Source organism: Lipophrys pholis (assembly GCF_963383615.2).
Source record: "Lipophrys pholis genome assembly, chromosome: 12".
Classification (NCBI taxonomy): domain Eukaryota; kingdom Metazoa; phylum Chordata; class Actinopteri; order Blenniiformes; family Blenniidae; genus Lipophrys; species Lipophrys pholis.
The window spans coordinates 28,371,131-28,388,511 of record NC_137641.1 but is presented as its reverse complement, the minus strand read 5'-3'; the positions used below and the strand labels follow the sequence as shown (position 1 = coordinate 28,388,511).

The following is a 17,381-nucleotide window of genomic DNA, read 5'->3' as shown; positions in this document are numbered from 1 at the left end:
CAGTCATGATGACAGTGACTCTGCGTGAGAGGGTTCGTCCTGTCGTGTCCACACACGAGAACAGGAGGGGTGTGGCGGGCAGCAGCAGACCGCTCGTCCTCGCCGTCCTCGCCGTTTTTAAAAAGTCTTCTTCCACTCACAACCGGCAGATGTGGACGAGGAAGGTCAGGCTGCAGATCTGGAGGAAATCTGCATGAATCAACGGTGAAAAACTGTCAAATATCAGGAAAAACTACGATGGGAAAACTTAAGTTTCAGGGATTCTGTTGGGGAAATTGACATTTTGCCTCTGAATGATCCTGCGATTGTGTTGTAGTGACAGAGGGTGTGTCCATCAATGTTTGGCTTCACTGTAAAGTTTTGGCAAATCAGAGACGATAGAGAGAGATCTAAAAAAATAAATAAAAAAATGTTTGGGATTCAGTAGTATAGAGCAGAATTGCGAGAGTTTAGTGTCATCAGCTAAAATGACACGCGCGCCGGGCAGCTGTAGGTGAGGAAGACCAAGCATCATATTTAGGTAAAATCTGAATTACAAGGATTCTTTTGTGGCTTTCTGTCTGTTTGAATGAGGACGCTAAATGGATTAGTGGTTCAGGACCCGTTTGAAGGCGGTCAAAATATGTTAGGGTTTTTTTTCCCACGTGTCAGAGGAAAACTGACCTGGAACAGTTCCAATGGTCTCGAGGCCGTGTTTCCACGACAACGAATGCGAGTGCATCCGCAAAACTTTTCTCACTTTTGGGGGGTCTGTTTACACGACACCAGTGTGCAGATCCACTGTATCCGCTAAGTTTTCATCCACGCTCCCAAGGTAGAAAGATTCTTTCACGGTCGCTGCAGAAACTGCCGGAGGCTATGAGAGCTCTTACTGCGCGAGCGCATATCCACTAGTAAACAAACATGGCGGACCAGTAGTAGTATTATTCGCGGTCCGTATTCTAGTTTTATCGTCCATATCAGTAGTTTAATAGTTGAGACTCACACCTGATAGCACCCAATGTGTCATCAGTCCATACGGATGTCTGGTTCTCTCGATTTTCTTCACGTTTATAGCGTTTTGTTCTCTGCACACGTCTCATTTCATTACGAAATCAAGCAACAGCGCCCTCCAGTGGCCCAGCATACTAACTACATCCTTGTCAATGTGTCCACTGCTGCAGTGTCAACGACGGATTAGGTGTTGTCATGTGGCCCAATAAGAAAGCAGGTTGACAGATGATGGAGGTCTGGCAGCAGATTTTAGAGAAATCTGCACTGATGAAGTGGAAAAAAACCTCCTGATTATGGAGGAAAACGTCAGAGCTGAGAGAGAGGAGGAAAATAAAATAGCACAGGTTCTGGCGAAAAGGTTAGAATCCTGAGTGCAGATTTTCACCGTGGTAACCGATTGTTGACGTGATCTCATTTTGTTGCTTCCAGAAACAACCTGGATTCTGGATGGTTTCTCCATATATTTTTAATGTTCTGACATTACGCACACTTCAGTGGCCTCCCTCCCTTTCCCACCAATATTAGCCACAAACACAAACCAGACTCAGAGCTCTCACTGTGTCCGCCAGCCCGTAAACACACACATTTTAACTCCGTCCTGCACCGGCAGGCGTGTTTGACTGGTGTGTGATGTACGATCCAGCAAACTCTCCCAGTCCGCCATGAATCTTTAAACACATTTTCAGGAGCGGCTCGGGAATTAAAAAAACAAAAACAAACCCCAAAAACAAAACGTTAAACATTCCAAAAAGAGGTTGGGACTGTGTGAAAGATACAAAAGAGACCTGGACACAACGGTTTGTGAATGTAATAAATTCACGTTTTATTCACACCAGAAGTAAGGCAAGATTAATTTTTAACCAAATTCAAAAAATCCTTTAACAGCAGTGGATAAACATCTGGAAAGTGATCATTTCTCATCCGCTGTGAGATTCCAGCTGCTGCTGTTATGATATACTGATGCTGGAGCTTCTTATTCTATATATCTATATATATGTGGGAGGATGAGCCTCTTTACAGAGCTTAAACCACATAACACCCACCAGAACCTCCAAACCCTTCCTTTTTGCTTGATCACCAGATTTACCGATGGGTTGGGATCCATGTGCAATATTAATATAAACTCCCCTTTTTTGCAAGTTTGTGTTACTCTTATGAGTGGAGTGTTCTTTTATCATTTCGATTATTCTCTACTGACACATATCGGCTGTGAAAATACAGATTTTAGTGAAGAAATATATTTTATATATTGAATAATGTAATCATTCTGGGAGAGGGTTGAGCCCGACTCGCAGATTTACCCCCCAAATCTCTCAGGTAATGATAATCACTGTGCATTGTTGCATTATTTGGCTAAAATAAGCACAAACTTGATTGGAAAAAATGACTGTCATATCAAAAGTGTCTTAGATTAGCTGCAATGCCACCCTACATCAACAGAGAGTTCTTGTACTGTGTGAGGAGAAACTGGACAGTCGATCAGGCTCTTTAGTCTGCAGGACACGGCGTCCACAGTTTCCAAAAACGGAACAAAACAGCTTTTCTCTTCAGCCTCAGTCCGTGTTAACCGATCTTCAGCCCAGAGAGGACTGCTGCATGCAGATGGAGTTCACATGTGGCTTGATCTTTGCATGACTTGTTTTTGGTTTGTGTTTGTGGACCGTACGGTCGCCGGCGTTCAGACGGTCATTTCCTGAACCGTTCCTGAGGGTCTGCAGCGGTTTCCAGGACAGACTAGTGTTTGGCTGAACGCAGCGCTCCCTGTCGGCCCAAACACCAGGATCTCATACCGACGCTCCGCCTCAACCTGGATTAGGATTATCAAATTCCTTAATTTGACCTCAAATTATCCCGTTTCGCGCCACCATTTTCAGATTTGTTTGTGCATTTTTACTTTTAAAAGACACTTATTGTACACACCTGTTGGTAATTAGCTGAACTTGTTATAAAACGCTATTCTTCCAGCCTTTTGCGTCAGTTTTGCTGCCATCTAATCCCAATCTAGCCATTAATTTCTCACTGAGCAGACAGCACAGCTATGCTAGAAGAACTAAAGCAACGTTACACATCAGGTTAAGTTGGTTAGAATAAACACGTTTTCAAACACAACTCGAAGCAAATCAAAATAAAAAATACGTACATTTATTGACATAGACCTCATGAGTGCACAAATGGACTTTTTTCCCCCCCCTCCCATTCTGTATTTACAAATCTGATCTCACGCTTTAAAAAACAGGCTCTATTTTAAAAGTTTCCGTCGGTTCCCCTTCGTTCTGCGACCGCTGCGGTTGTTGCTGCTGCATCATGGTGCCGAGGAGGGAGAAACCCTCCTTGATTGTCTCTGTTATAGCGGAAATATTCTGTGCGATCTGGTCCAGTCTGGCGTTGTTGCGCCTTTCGGACTCCTCCAGAATGTCCACCATGCGCCTCTTTAGCCGGAGGTCTTCCAACGCCGCCGAGTCCGAGGGGGCTCTCCTTTTGAAGCGGTCCTTCCTGTGACCGGACAGCTTCGTCTTCCAACACAGAAACATGAAAACGATTAAACCTAAACTGTACCGATAAAGTAAGAATAGTACACACACCGAACCAGCGGTCTGTAAAAGTTACGACCTAAAGGGGCCGTTTTGGAGATTTTCCGCCCGATCAAAGCATGTTCACTATCTGAAATGAAGAAAATAACATTGGCAGGTTGCATTTATGAAGTGCCATGGCTGCAAATTTGTTGTATTATCTTTTATTCATTTTTTGGTTTTGGAGCCATTTTGAGAGATTTTCCTCTCTTTTCTTTGGGATGGATTTTTCCACTTTAACCATTTTATGTATCTGGGCAAGTTTAACTGCTTTAGTTATTTATAGGTACTGAGTTTCCAATGGTTAGAACGGTTTTATAGTCATTCCAGCATTTCCCCTCTCCTTTTGAACCCTTTATATAAAACGTTTTTCCTGAAAAAACTAAATTTTATCGTTTTAGTTTGACCGTTTTGCCTTGTATTACTTATTTTTTCCCCTGCAGTTTTAGCCATTTCATTTTTTATATAACCAATCCACTCATCCTGTCTGTTTTACCTTATTTATGCTGCAGATTAGACCATATTTGAACGTCAGTGTTGAATGCAAACAGAAAATAAAAATGCAAAGACACCGTTTGTTTACACAAAAACAATCTGAAAGCTTCATGGCGCCGCTGCAGAGGAGCTCCAGAGCCGCAGTTTGCAGCCTCCTGCACCGCGAAAAATAAATAAATAAGAAATAGAAAAAGCAGTCAGAGACACGTACCTGCAGTGTCTCTCTCCGCTCCCATGTGGGGACGTCGGTACTGCCGTTATCGAGCTCAGAGAGCGGCGTGGAGCTCCTGGAAGTCGTCGCCGTGCTCTCGCTGACGCCGACCTGGAGATCGGCGGTCTCGAGGCCGACACCCAGGGCGCTGGTACCCGGCGGCGCCCTGCCCCATATCTGCTGGCAGAGCTCGTAGAAAATGAGGATGACGCGACCGTGGCCGTTGCGACGCCCGCTGCCCACCGCCTGCCTGTATTTCCCCCGGATGCCTTTGAGTTTGGAGACCACCTGGGCCTTTGTTATAACGCTCTCGTGAGGAAAGTCCTTCCCGTTTATCGCGCTGTGCGCCGGATACTGCTCCAGGTATTCGTTGTAAATGTCGGAGTACTTCGCCTGGCAGGACTCCCAGTCGATGTTCTCCTCGGACTTGACGGTTTTGTAGTCGAGAGTCACCCGCAAAAGCAACTCAACTTCGTCGTCTGTCCACACCAACGTCCGTGTCGTCGCCATTGTTAAATGTTTGCAGCAACGGGAGGAGAGCAGCCACCGCGCATGCGAGCCAAGGCCGCGATGAATAGCTCCTCCTGCGCATGCGCGAGTAGCTGGACAACAACAACAATGGCGGACTCAGGGGTGACGTGACTCCCAGAAAGTCCATATTCCCCTGGTAGTTTTATAATTGAGTCACGAGTAATCGCAACCCAACTTCGTCGTCTTTCCACATGAATGTCCGCCAGTGTTAATGTTTATAGCTTCTTGTTCTGTGTGTTTTGATCACATAAACAATCAACAGCGCCAACGTGTGGCCGAGTATGCTAAAGACACAGACATCGTTTTCAAAACGCTGCCATGTAAACACAAAATGAAAATGCAGACACAATTCATTTTCACATGGCCATGTAAACTGGACCTTAAAATCCCCTGATTCTGCTCCTGCATATAAGCATCCCTGAGAAATATTGAAAAATGTCCTGCATAATGAAAGTTTTTACTTTGATTTTTGGGATAATAAAAGTTTTTACCTGTAACTGAGAGCTCCAATTGACACTAATCTGACAGTTGTGAAGTGGCTTTATGTTACAAATAGCAGAAATATTTTAGAAACATATTTGGATTTCAAATTGCACCTAATTTAGTTTTCCTTTAATTAAGGCCATGAGATTTTACATTATCCTTATATCATTGCTAGGTTAGGATTTTTATGTCTTACTCACATTTTTTCACTCTTTACATGAGATTAACGCTCAAGAGAACAACGTTTTGACTTTAATTGACCTTAACAAGCGAAAATGGGATTTATAGTGTCTGATTCTTTTTTAACTTCTAATTTTTTCCACAGTTATTTCGCAGGTTTTCAGCGAGCGCTATGAAAACCACCAAGCTGAGGAGAAGATAACTGGTGCCACACTGGATCAAAAGCTCCTTCATGAAGACTGTGAACTCGACGCCAGAGGAGGGAGTCGTCACATCACAGCAGGCAGTCACACTCACCGATTTAACTCTCCCTCTCTCAGTGGTTTTCTTGTAAAGCCATGTCTGTAAATATTTACATGCCGTGTCTGGCAGCTGGGAGAGTCTGAGAGCACCTTGAGGAGGAGAGACATTGGCTATGACTCCGACTTTTTTGCCTCAGCCGTGCCCCCGTGCAGCCCAGAGGGAAGGGCTGATCTGAGACTGTTTTTCCTTTGATTGGATGAGTAGCACCGCCCTTTTTCTTCTTCCTCTTTTACCTTTTATAGAAGAGATTAACCCATATACATAATCCGAGGAAACACCAACTCCCTGTCAAAGTGTCAAACTGTACATATTAATATTTCAAAGGGACTTTTATATTTATTTTGCGTCACGTGATTCTCTATTTATGTGGCACTTTTCAGAGTAGTTCATAAATATAACACAAATTATATACATGGTGCTCGATAGAAGAGGGAAGAAATGAGATCTAAAAGAAATTTGTCAATGTGAGAATTTGGAGAGTTTGGATGAATACGACTTAATTGTGTCACTATAAGGTTTTGTGTTGTGAAATATGTGCCAGAATCGAACCAATTATTAAATGTAGATTGCAAATGTAATATTTTACGACTTTCCATGCAAATATTCAAGATTCCAATGCCTGTAAATACATAATAATAATTGTCAGTGTGTATTTGATCGTGTATCTTCCTCTGTGTAACCTGGTGAATGAGTGACTTCAAATAGGCGTGTTCAGCTGCGCGTGATCTTTGTGGCGAGGCATCATGGGCTGCGTCATGTGCTCGCAGCTGGTGGACATGTGGACTGTGAGGGTGAGCAGGACCGGCCGCAGAGCCATGGAGCTCGCCTCCTACCCGCACATGCTCCAGGGGGGCTACCACCAGGTCACCGGCCTCCACTACATGTCCTCCTTCTCCGACGCCGAGGACTGCTGCGACGACACCAGCTCCGGCAGCTCGCTCACTCTGGACTGGCAGACGCAGGCGCCGGACGCTGACCACCATGCGTAGTGTAGTCTGCAGTGCAAACATGTAAATAAACACCAGAGTGGTGTTTGCAATAAATGACGTGCGGTCTCTTGTTTTTCTTCAAAGTGCAGCAGTCATATATCATTCTCGAGTGAACCGACAGTGCTGCTTTGAAATTCGTCGGAATGGATTAAAAGCACAAGAAGACTGGTGGAAAGTTGTTTTTTTTCTTCAAATGGACAATAACAGATTAATCACAGAATATATGATGAAATTGTTGTGGCTAAAGCGTGAGAGAACGTATCTATTCACCTCACCGAAATATTTCCTTTTAAAATACAAAATAATTATGAAAAAGAGTGAATAAAGAAAACACTGAAAATACAACTGATATTATATTCTTATTCTTTTAAAAAACATCCATAATGCATGCGATATTTCAAACAAAGGATCACTTTGGTTTGTTTTTCTTATAGCATGATAGCATCGTAATGTACAGCAGTAACAGAATAGGACCCAGCACAGATCCCTGGGGTACCCCACGGGGCAGGTTTGCTGTATCACACGTTATTCTTCAGTTCGTTAGGACGTAGACTATTTTAAAACAACACAAATCCTTAAGCCTGTAAATCCCGATCCTGTGATTGTCAGTATCAATTACCTTTATAATGACTTTAACACTGTTATTCTGTCTCGGTTCTCTGATTCTTTTAGTTGATATTTATGTACATCAAACACACATATGACATATCGTATCTTAAACATGTAGTAGAGGCTACTTTTGCCCTTTCCAGCTTGTATTTTCATCCTGTCACAATAAAGTGAGAATATACTGAAGGATTTGCAGTGATTACTAGTGATTTGTCCAGTGTGTACACAGGGTTCATCGTTATGCTGGCTGCATTTGCTTCTGCTCTCTTTTTGTATCCGGTAAATACAGACGGGTAACGTAAGTGTGTCATTTGGTAAATTATGGTACGAAATCATTAGGCGTGATTGTAACGTTGGTACGACATGTAAAATTCTAAAAGTCCCAATCTGAGCGGTGAAAGTCGGACAACGCTGGAGAAAGTCCACCCAAACAAGTGAATGTGCTCAACTTCACGCCAGAAATGCTTTCATCATGCTGTGAAGTCTTCAATGATGACAGATTGGAGTGTTGAGTAACCAGGCTACTCAATGATGGCACCACAAGAATCCACATGGAATTTTTTTTCTTGTTTTGCAACCAACTTCATAAACTGGTATTTCGCCTGCAGCCTCACGAGAGTTCACTACGTCGGTGCAATCGTGACGACGACGATGATTCAGGAGTAATAAAGAAGTGAATCTGTGTCAGATTGGTCAAAAGTAGTGCGTTTTTCTTGTATTCTTCCTGATTACATAAACCTGGTTGGCCTCCAAGACGTGGTTGGTTCTGGGGGAAGTTACTCAAGCAGATGAATAACAAAAAGGAAATGAGACATTAACCCTTTGAAAGTAAATCTATTTCTATCAGCTGAAGTTTAAGTATTATACCGAATATAAAAGGAGAAGATTTCAGCAATATACCAATTTGGTTTTGTATTTGTAAATGTTTAATATATTCTTCTCATTCTCGTGTTTGAAGACAAAATCATTGTACTCTTACACGATCAGGGAATTGTTTCATTCGGTTTTTTGCAGAACTTGTTGTTTCTCTCACTAGTTTTTAAAGTAATGTGAAAAGGAAGTGTAGTACAAGAAATACTATATCCTTGACTTCACTTTGAAGATACTTTTGGAAGGTTTCACCACAGAAATGTAATTGTTTTCGATATGTGACACACACGCAAACAATCTGCCCGTTTACACGACAACGAATTCGAGTGTATCCGCAAAACTTTCTTCACTTTTGGGGGGTCCGTTTACACGGCACCAGTTTGCGGGTGCACAGTATCCGCAAAGTTTTTAATCCGGCTCCCAAGGTGGAAAGATTCTTTCACGACGCAAATCCCTCCTGCAGAGACTGATGGAGGCTACAGAGCCTGTCACTGCGCATGCACATCTCTCCCTCATGCTCATTCAGTTGTAAACAAACATGGCGGCCGCATAGTGGTACGACTCGCGGTCTATATTCTAGTTTTATCGTCCAGATCAGTAGTTTAATGGTTGAGACTCACCCCTGATAGCATCCGATGCGTCATCAGTCCATACGGATGTCGGGTTCTCTCCATTTTCTTCACGTTTATAGTGTTTTGTTCTCTGCACACACGTCTGTGTAGTTTCATTACAAAATCAAGCAACGGCGCCCTCCAGTGGCCCGGCATACTAACTACATCGTTGTCTCTGTGTCTGCTACCGCAGCGTAAACGCACTCCTTTTTTTTTGCGGATTAGGTGTTGTCGTGTAAACGTTGTCGTGTAAACAGGGCCCGAGAGACCCCAAATAACCTGAAATACAAGTTTGACAAAAAGTTTCACAGTTAAAATAAATTCATGAAGCACTGCAACACCAGACCATTAAATAATTGATGAAATAGTAATTACATAGGTTTTTACTGTGAAGAATTTATATTCTAAAGAATTAATGGCACATTTAATGACATACTCATGTATGTAATTTAGATTTTAATTAATCAATTAAACATTTAAGTGATTATTAAATGGTCTATTAATTCATGTATTTTTGGCCCGTTTAGTATGAGTTCAAAAATAGTACAATGGAAGAATTCAAGCTCCTTTAAATAATCTTTCTGTATGTAAAAATCTGTTTCTGCCTGATGATGGTGTCGTAAATGTGCAGTTTGTTGAGACATTGGTAAATTCTAAAGAATGAAAAGCACAAACATCCAGGAATCTGTTATAGTTTGGGTTTTTGATCTAGTTGCACAAGTGCAGAAAAAGAATGAATTGATAGTGCTCATTCAGAAAAGTTGTGTTACTGGTACATTTCAAGACTGTTTTCATGGAATAGCGAGTGTTGTCATGTAAACAAACAGCCAAAACAAAATGAAAAGTTCCGATTTTCACAGAAAAATGGGCCTTAGATAAGTTTCTTTTAGTGATTATTCATTTCCTCCCCCTCGAATAATTTGTCATCATTTAATCCATGATTTTTCTGTTTTGGCATCAGAGGAAAAAAAAAAAAAAAAAAAGGTGCAGTTCCCAGGTAAAGTGTAAAAAAACGAGGCGTGCCAGGTGATACCACATTGCAGTATGGGGTTTGTGGGATCATGAATGAAACATTTCCGTTTGGCTGCGGGCCTACCACCACGTCTGGGAGTGGGTGGAGGCTCCGACGCATAAAAAAAGCTGCCCCTCGGGCTCCACTCTCACTCTCAGCAGCGTTACGCAGCGATTACGCACCAGCGTCGGAGCTCCGGTTTGATTCCGCCGTGGATATTTGGAGGCGCAATGGCAGTCATAATAAGGAACGAGGTTTTCTCCTGTTTTGTTTTCTACGGCGTGCTCCTGGTCATCAAGATGTACATCGTGGCCATTATAACGGGACAAGTGCGGCTGCGTAAAAAGGTGAGCGAGCCATTTGGAAAATTACGCACCAGAGCGTGTCTGAGCGTAAATCAGAGCTGATATAATTAATTTCGCCTCTTGCATTTTTGTTTTTTTCCGAAAGGCTTTTGCCAACCCCGAGGACGCGCTGAGACATGGAGGTTTACAGTATCACAGAGAGGATCCATATGTCGAGAGATGCCGGAGGTGAGGAACCCACTGGAACTGCCACAACACGCTTTTACAATGCAAAACAAAAAAAAAAAAAGATCCAGAAAGCATCCAGCTGTTTGTGGCTGCTTTAGTGCATTTTGCACAATAAAAACAAAACCCAACTTGCTTATATTTGCTGCAGAGTGATAACTCCCAGTTTCCACTGAAGCTGTTTCATTTAGCAGAAACTCTTCAAAAGGCTGAAGTTGGCAGATGCGTCTGACTGCTGTGTTTTAACATGTCGGTGATAGAAGAGGAGAGAGCAAATGTTCCTTTCTGCGATTAAGCAAACTCTACACTTGTTTTTCCACTGTCTTCTGCTGGCCCTGCACTGTTCCTGAACTTGTAGTGAGAGACAACAAACCCCAATCTGGCATTTCAGTCGTGTTTATGGATTAAACTAAACATGTAAACCAGTGGCGGTGAAAGAAGTTAACACCCAGGAGTGATAAAACTGAAGGCTGCCACTGTGTTGAATTTAATAAACATGGAGTTAGAGTATTTGTTTCTTCTTCTTGCTGTTAAATGAGTGAAAAGTTTCATGAAGTTGGACGTGTTTCTTTGGTTATATTGAAGCTCTGTGTATTCGGTGTGTTTAATGAGCTATTCACTGTATATTATCACATAGAGAAAAACCTCCACAAATGTTCTCCAAACAAATTCAGTTACATGTTAAATCTAATTTCATATTTTCTAACCAAACTACTGTAAAATTTGACTTTAATTCCATATTTCTATGATAGTGACAGGTGGCATCTTCACACAGAATACCTAGAATCCAATAACAATTTGGAGTGTACAGAGAAGTACTATATTATTCTCCAAAATGCTAAAAAAAAGTGTCTTAACTAGATAAATGTAATGCAAAAAGTCATCGCATGGCAAAAAAGTCAGTTCAAAAGAGGCACAAAATAATGAAACATCAGAAACATACAGAAATGTTCATAAAGTGCAATAAAGTCGAAATCAGAAAAGTATGATATTGCCTTCTGAAATACCTAAAAAGTGGCACTTTACTAGATTTTAATATAATTTTTTGATTATAAAGATAATTTTCTAATAAAATGACTGTTTTCTCTTTGAACAGAACTTTTTCAAAAGGTGCGATTAATTGATCAAAACATATCCATGCATACAAAATAAATCGGGCACATGATCCCAGAAATGCAAAAAAAAATTCTTCAAATGGTCATTAATTACCACAAAGTAATACAACATGGTAAACACTGCCTCTTGTATTAAACTTACTGTGTTTTCTGTTTATATATAATAAAAGGGCAGCGACTTCACACAGTGATTATCTTGGACCACATAACAATTGCAGGAGGAGGTGTTAATAGACAAATGGCCTTTTTTTTTTTTTTAAATGCACTGTTTTACTAAGATTTGCTGGAATAACAGATTTCCTGCATCACAGTTTATTTTTTTTTTGAGGTGGGTGGAGAGGAAGCAGGAAGGTGGTTCAGATGATTTGCAGCCTGTTGGGAGTTTTTTTCATTTTTATTTTAAAAAGCAGAAAGTGAAGTAAAAACGCAATCGGGAACGTTTGACATGCCAGGATTCCCCTTTCTCCAGATCTTTTTCCGTTAGAATCGCCGAGGAGAGAGTTTGAGTCACCGCCGCTGCGATTCTGAAACGCTGTACTGTCAACGCTGTGTCATCACTGCTGAGTCACCACAATTACAGAACTTTCCTGTCAGAACTTTTCATGGGGAAATCTTTTTTTGCCTCTCTCCCGCAGGGCCCACATTAACGACATGGAGAACATCCTGCCCTTCCTCTTCCTCGGGGCCATCTACTCCATGATCGGGCCCTCGCTGTCCGTGGCCCGCTTTCACTTCCTGGTCTTCTTCCTGGGCCGGATGCTGCACACCGCCGCCTACTTGCTGGCGCTGCGAGCGCCGACCCGCTCGCTCGCCTACACCGTCGCTCAGATCCCCTGCATCTCCATGGCTCTGCAGATCCTGGTGGCGGTGGCGGCGTACGCCTAAACGTCCCGGGCGGAAGCAGAGATTGGTGCTGGGGTTTCTCAAACGGGGATCTGGACCCTCTTGATAAGACAGGAATGTCAGTGGGAGTGCAATATATATGTTATATATTATATAAGGTGTGTGAGCAACACACCAGTGCTGGGTTCTGCGAGATTCAGTCAGTATTTTTTCATGTTTTCTTTACGAAAAGCTCAAATGTGACGTTTTCTGAAGTTGTCACACGCTGTGTGTAAAATGCAAATGAAGGTCGTTGCTTGTTTTGACAGGATTTCTGTTGGTATTCGAGCCTCGCCGGGGGAGACACAGTTGTAGACGTTTTAAGCTCCTGCCACTATGGAAGATTTCCCCGCCACTGCACTGTACGTTTACACTCGACACAGACCGACACCCCCCCCCCCCCCCCCCCCCCCCCCGACCCGTTTAGGAGGCCTCTTGTTTCCTCACCGTGGATTTTGTCTTTTTCATGCTTGTTTTTAAAGTCGAGCAGGGACGGAAAGAGTTTCTTTTTAATGTCACTCACTTGATGACGCTACCTCCGTGTGAGTGAAGCTCCTGCTGCAAAGGGAAAGTACTGATATCGTAATTCAATCTGTGAAAACGCATTTCAACACTACTTTAGGTTGTTTTTTTTGTTGTATTGATAATTTATTATTCATTTAAATGTATACCGTAAATTTCTTTGAATTTTTCTTTTGGCTCACATTAGAAATAAAACAACTTGCAATCAAACAGGTCTCCTGTGTCTGAGTTAAATGGTCTGTTCTGCTGTTCGGGGGGAACCGGGAAGTGGAAGGGGGAGGGGAGGGGGGCCCCGCTTTGTGTGCAGGAGTGAGACGATCCAGAACTTGCAGGGCAAACTTCCAGCATTCCTCCACCTATTATGTAAGACGACCTTCTGGCGATGTCTGCGTTCACTGTTTGGCCCCCGAGGGGTCGAGGCGAAGCCAAACAGGCGTATTTACAGCGAGAATCCTGCTCGGTCGTGCATTTCCAGCACGTGACCTCCGTGTGAATTGTCGCCTCTCCCCTCCGCCTTGTGTTTCCCTCACGTGGGACTTGGAGATACGATTTCCCATCATAATGTAAACCCAGTAATCCCAGTTTTCTTTTTCCAAACCAGCGGTGATGACTAAGCAGGAGCCTGCAGAGCTGGAATGTGGTGTGATTATGGACTTTTTTGTGTTTGAAGAAGAAGACGTGAAGGTGGGAGGATTGGAAAATCCTTTGTTTTGAGTGACTGAGCATCGACAATACATATAATCTGGGTGAAGCATGAAGCCGTCGTGTCCAGGGTGTGTGTGTGTGTGTGTGTGTGTGTGTCGGCATCCTGTCTGTGTGTCATCGTTGGGGCCGTCTCGAACACTCCTTTATCCCCCCCCCGGGGTTAGTGAGAAATAAGCATCCTGACTATACAGCCTTTATTTCTCAGTTTTCACATGGGAGTAAAATCTTCTTCTCTTTGTGTGTTTGAGGTATTTTGTTGTGGCGATCAGGTTAAACCCCCTGTCAGGTGATCAGTTTTAAATTACTGGTTCCTCTGTGGTTCAGAGGGTGTCGACTCAACTGAAAGAAGACATATTGAGGTGAAAAAAGAAAAGAAAAAAAAAAGATTGGATCAAAGAACTACATCAACGTGTACCGCCACCTTGTGGCCACACAGAGACTGCATCGTCACAGCTGAGCTCTTCATACTGGCAGCACAGGTGGTACTTAACTTTTCTGGCTTTGAACTTGAGTTTTTCTTTGATTGCAGCAAATATCATTTGATTACAGGGGCAGACGTTTTATTTCTGGGAGAATTAAAGCTCCGGTAATGACATTTAATCAGAGCGGTCCATGGTCTTTAATGATGTGCGCTCAAAAGATTTGTATTTTCTGTTGGTATGCCAGCAAAAAAACAAAAACAAAAACAATTGCATTTTTCATATTTTGCTCGTTTCTCGTTACCTGTTTATCAATTTGCTTAAATTAATTTATTACCAAAAGCATAATGCAAATTTACATCCAAAACATATATAGATTGTTCATTTTGTTATATGGCTTAATCTTTCATGGTCACTTATGTTTGTTTCTTTAAAACTAACCATTAGAAGTTAATAAAAGTATTGGCAAGTACAGAAAACATCCCTTTTCTAGTGAAAAAGCAGATTCCCCCCGAGGATGCTCGTACCATGTGGCGATAACAAGACTTCAGAATTCAGTTAAAAGCCTATAGTTAAGCCTATTTCTAGATTTATTTTTTTAACTAGTTGTGAAAGCAACACCAATACAGTCAGCCTTTACAGCTGATTTCTCAAAAGTCTCAAACGTCAAAAAGCTATTGTGTTGAAATCGTGTCAAGATATTCCCAGAAAGGGTTTATATATAAACAAAACAAAAACACATATGAGACAAGAAGGCACTATTTAATTAGGTAGAAATGAGAATGAATGTAAACTCATTTATTCCTATTTGATAACGAGATGTTTTGCCTCCAGTACCGGAGTCAACTGATTCTAAGTTTCTAGCTTCTTGATTTTCCCCCATTTGAATATTGGATCATAGGAGCTACATTCAGGATCTGCTGTGTCTGTGTGAGCTGGACTGGCCCCGCCCACATATGCCCATCTATGGGAAGAAGAGGAAGTACTTCCTCTCGTTGGTGCCATGTGCCAGAGCAGAGCAGCCTGATTGTGGGAGGAGTCAAAGGGAGGGCCGACCTTGATTGGGATTGGCTAAACCCCCGATGACACTATATAGGGTCTGATTTCTGATTGGAGCAACACACAATTTTGCACAATATGAACCCTTAGACCTCAGAACAACAAACAGCTAAGGCTTGGAGCGAGAATCAAGAATGAGCTATCCTACTAGTTCCCTTCTCAAACAGGTTTTTATTTAATTTATCTAGACAACGAGGGTAAAAGAGAAAAGGCCAGGTTAGAAGGTGTCATCCCCCCCATACTCTCTCTCCCCACAGCCCAGAAGCACAAGTTTTAAATAACAAAAAGAGGGGTTTCCTCTCTTTTCAGAGAACCGCAGTGGCCAAAACAACAAACACACATCCAGACCCTGAAGCGACATCTCGGGATTAAAAAACAAAAACATGACCGTGCCAAATGGAACAAAAAAGAAAAAAAGAAGGGGTTCTCACTCCTGCAAGAGCTGCTCACGTGCTCTCGGTAGAGCGGTAAACACAAATGGAAACTGCTCTAATGTCTCTTGGACATCGCCCACAAGACACCACACAGTAAACTGGTGGTCCCTCTCTCTTCCAGTACAGCCAATCAGCGGCCTTCAGGTGAAGCTCAGGTGAGCTCCACCTGGCCTGCGTCAGGCAATCACTCTTTCTCAGGCCATGTTGACACGTACCCCAGTAGTTTGAAAAAACTGTGATGAAGCTCTGCATTTACACACAAATGCAACTACGACTCACCACAAACGATGATTCCCGAAAACTCCGGCCGCAGTGGAGCTCTGGATCAAATCTGGGACTCTGTTTGTAGGAGTGTAACGGATATTTAGGTCACGTGGAGTTTTGTTCCAGGATTCTGATTGGCTATCATGGCTTCATGCTTCTTGCTACACTGCCCCCTACAGGTTTGGCATGCTCATCGCAGCTCTGAACCAAGCGTATATGCGGGTCCTTGTAAATTAAATACATTTTTTTAAAGGTAGACGGGGAAATGTCCGTTTTTGTAAAAACCCAGGTACGTGTAAACGTGGCCTGAAGGTTTGAAGGATCATAACCTGGGTCAGAACAAATGGGACTCAAAGCGTCGGGTCTACAGTTCCCCTCCAGAAGAACAACGTCTAGATTAGAGCCTATTTAGGTTTTTTTAATTAATTATTTTTTTTTTTTTAAGTAGCTTTCCCCGAAAAAAAAAAAAAAAAAAAGTTTCAAGAGTCAGTTTGAACCACACAGTCAGTAAAGCCTGGGCATTTTGTCCCATTTGTGTTGTGGGTTGAATTCTCTGATTGGTGAAAAAATGAACAGTATCACCCTGCAGGACGAGATGTGAGACGGTTCACCACTGTCCTCCCACCTGAGGGCAGATTCCTTCCAACGCCCCCCCCCCCCCCATAAAAAGCCTGTTTATTTTCAAGACAAAGCAAAGAATGCAGCGAACAATAAAGTTGTCCCTGAGGCATCTCTGTCCCACATTATGGACCTGCTGACCAGACATGAAGCTGTCTGGAGCCGCGGGTCCTCGTGGGCAAGTCCTCCGGCTGGACCGAGTTCTAAAGGTGGGCCAGTGTTTTCCCCATCATGTTACTTTAAAGTGTATTCGACAGTAGGAGTGAATTTTGTCAGAATTATTTGTATGTAAATTGTTGATATTTAACTCTATTCTACGGATGTATTCCTTCACGTTGGTTAGTTCAGTGTGTTGAATCTTGTTGCATCTGTAAGTAATTTCCTCTATATATAATAAATCTTTCCTCTTAATACACTTTAATAGATTAACTTTTATGAGGTGTCACACCTTTATAACCCTTTGTTTTACGAGCTTGCTATTATATCTTTAATTTAATGTTTCATTGCACGGTGGAGCCGCGGTTGAAAATCTATTTAACATTGCTTTTATTTATTTGTCGTGTTCCTCAGAGTCTATTTTTATTGCTTCCTTTTTGATATCAGCGTTTTAAAGTATCGAATTGAACCCATGTAAGCTTGTTGCACGATTACTACTTATTTTATAACGTGAACAAGGATATGAAACAAAGAATTTTGAAAGGTAAAACTTGCAAATCTGCACAGAACCACAAGAGTTGATCAATCCATCCGTCCACGCTCAAATGACGTCGTCTGTAAACTAGTTAAATGTATAAATACACAGGAAGACAAAACAAATTTCATAAATATTTATTACATATCAATGAACAGAATCAACTACTTTCACAGCAGTGGTCTACAGCACTTGTTTAAAATAACCGGTCAAATAATAATAATAATAATAATATAGTTCAGTTTCATTTGAGGCCACATTTGATACACAAACATTTACAAGTAG

At 42.2% G+C, this 17,381-nt stretch overlaps 2 protein-coding genes across 2 annotated transcripts; one reads left to right on the top strand and one right to left on the bottom strand.

The window, feature by feature from the left end:
* Window positions 1-1,794: 1,794 nt before the first annotated feature.
* Window positions 1,795-4,817, bottom strand: LOC308117514 (uncharacterized protein). Its single transcript, XM_080476434.1, has 2 exons — window positions 4,270-4,817; window positions 1,795-3,506 (listed from the first exon to the last, which is right to left on the bottom strand). Exons 1-2 carry the CDS (start codon window positions 4,777-4,779, stop codon window positions 3,219-3,221), a joined length of 798 nt encoding a protein of 265 aa, XP_080332560.1. The 5' UTR covers window positions 4,780-4,817; the 3' UTR covers window positions 1,795-3,218.
* A 5,195-nt stretch (window positions 4,818-10,012) lies between these two features.
* Window positions 10,013-13,115, top strand: ptges (prostaglandin E synthase). Its single transcript, XM_080476446.1, has 3 exons — window positions 10,013-10,204; window positions 10,308-10,390; window positions 12,138-13,115. The coding sequence occupies exons 1-3, from the start codon at window positions 10,088-10,090 to the stop codon at window positions 12,385-12,387; spliced, it is 450 nt and encodes a 149-aa protein (XP_080332572.1). The 5' UTR covers window positions 10,013-10,087; the 3' UTR covers window positions 12,388-13,115.
* The last annotated feature ends 4,266 nt before the right edge of the window (window positions 13,116-17,381 follow it).

Coding starts and splice junctions, on each gene's coding strand:
- LOC308117514 (XM_080476434.1), bottom strand. CDS start 4,779: ATGGCGACGACACGGACGTTGGTGTGGACAGACGACGAAGTTGAGTTG. Junction 3,507..4,269: donor AGCGGAGAGAGACACTGCAG/GTACGTGTCTCT, acceptor CTGTGTTGGAAG/ACGAAGCTGTCCGGTCACAG.
- ptges (XM_080476446.1), top strand. CDS start 10,088: ATGGCAGTCATAATAAGGAACGAGGTTTTCTCCTGTTTTGTTTTCTAC. Junction 10,205..10,307: donor AAGTGCGGCTGCGTAAAAAG/GTGAGCGAGCCA, acceptor TTTTTCCGAAAG/GCTTTTGCCAACCCCGAGGA. Junction 10,391..12,137: donor TATGTCGAGAGATGCCGGAG/GTGAGGAACCCA, acceptor TCTCTCCCGCAG/GGCCCACATTAACGACATGG.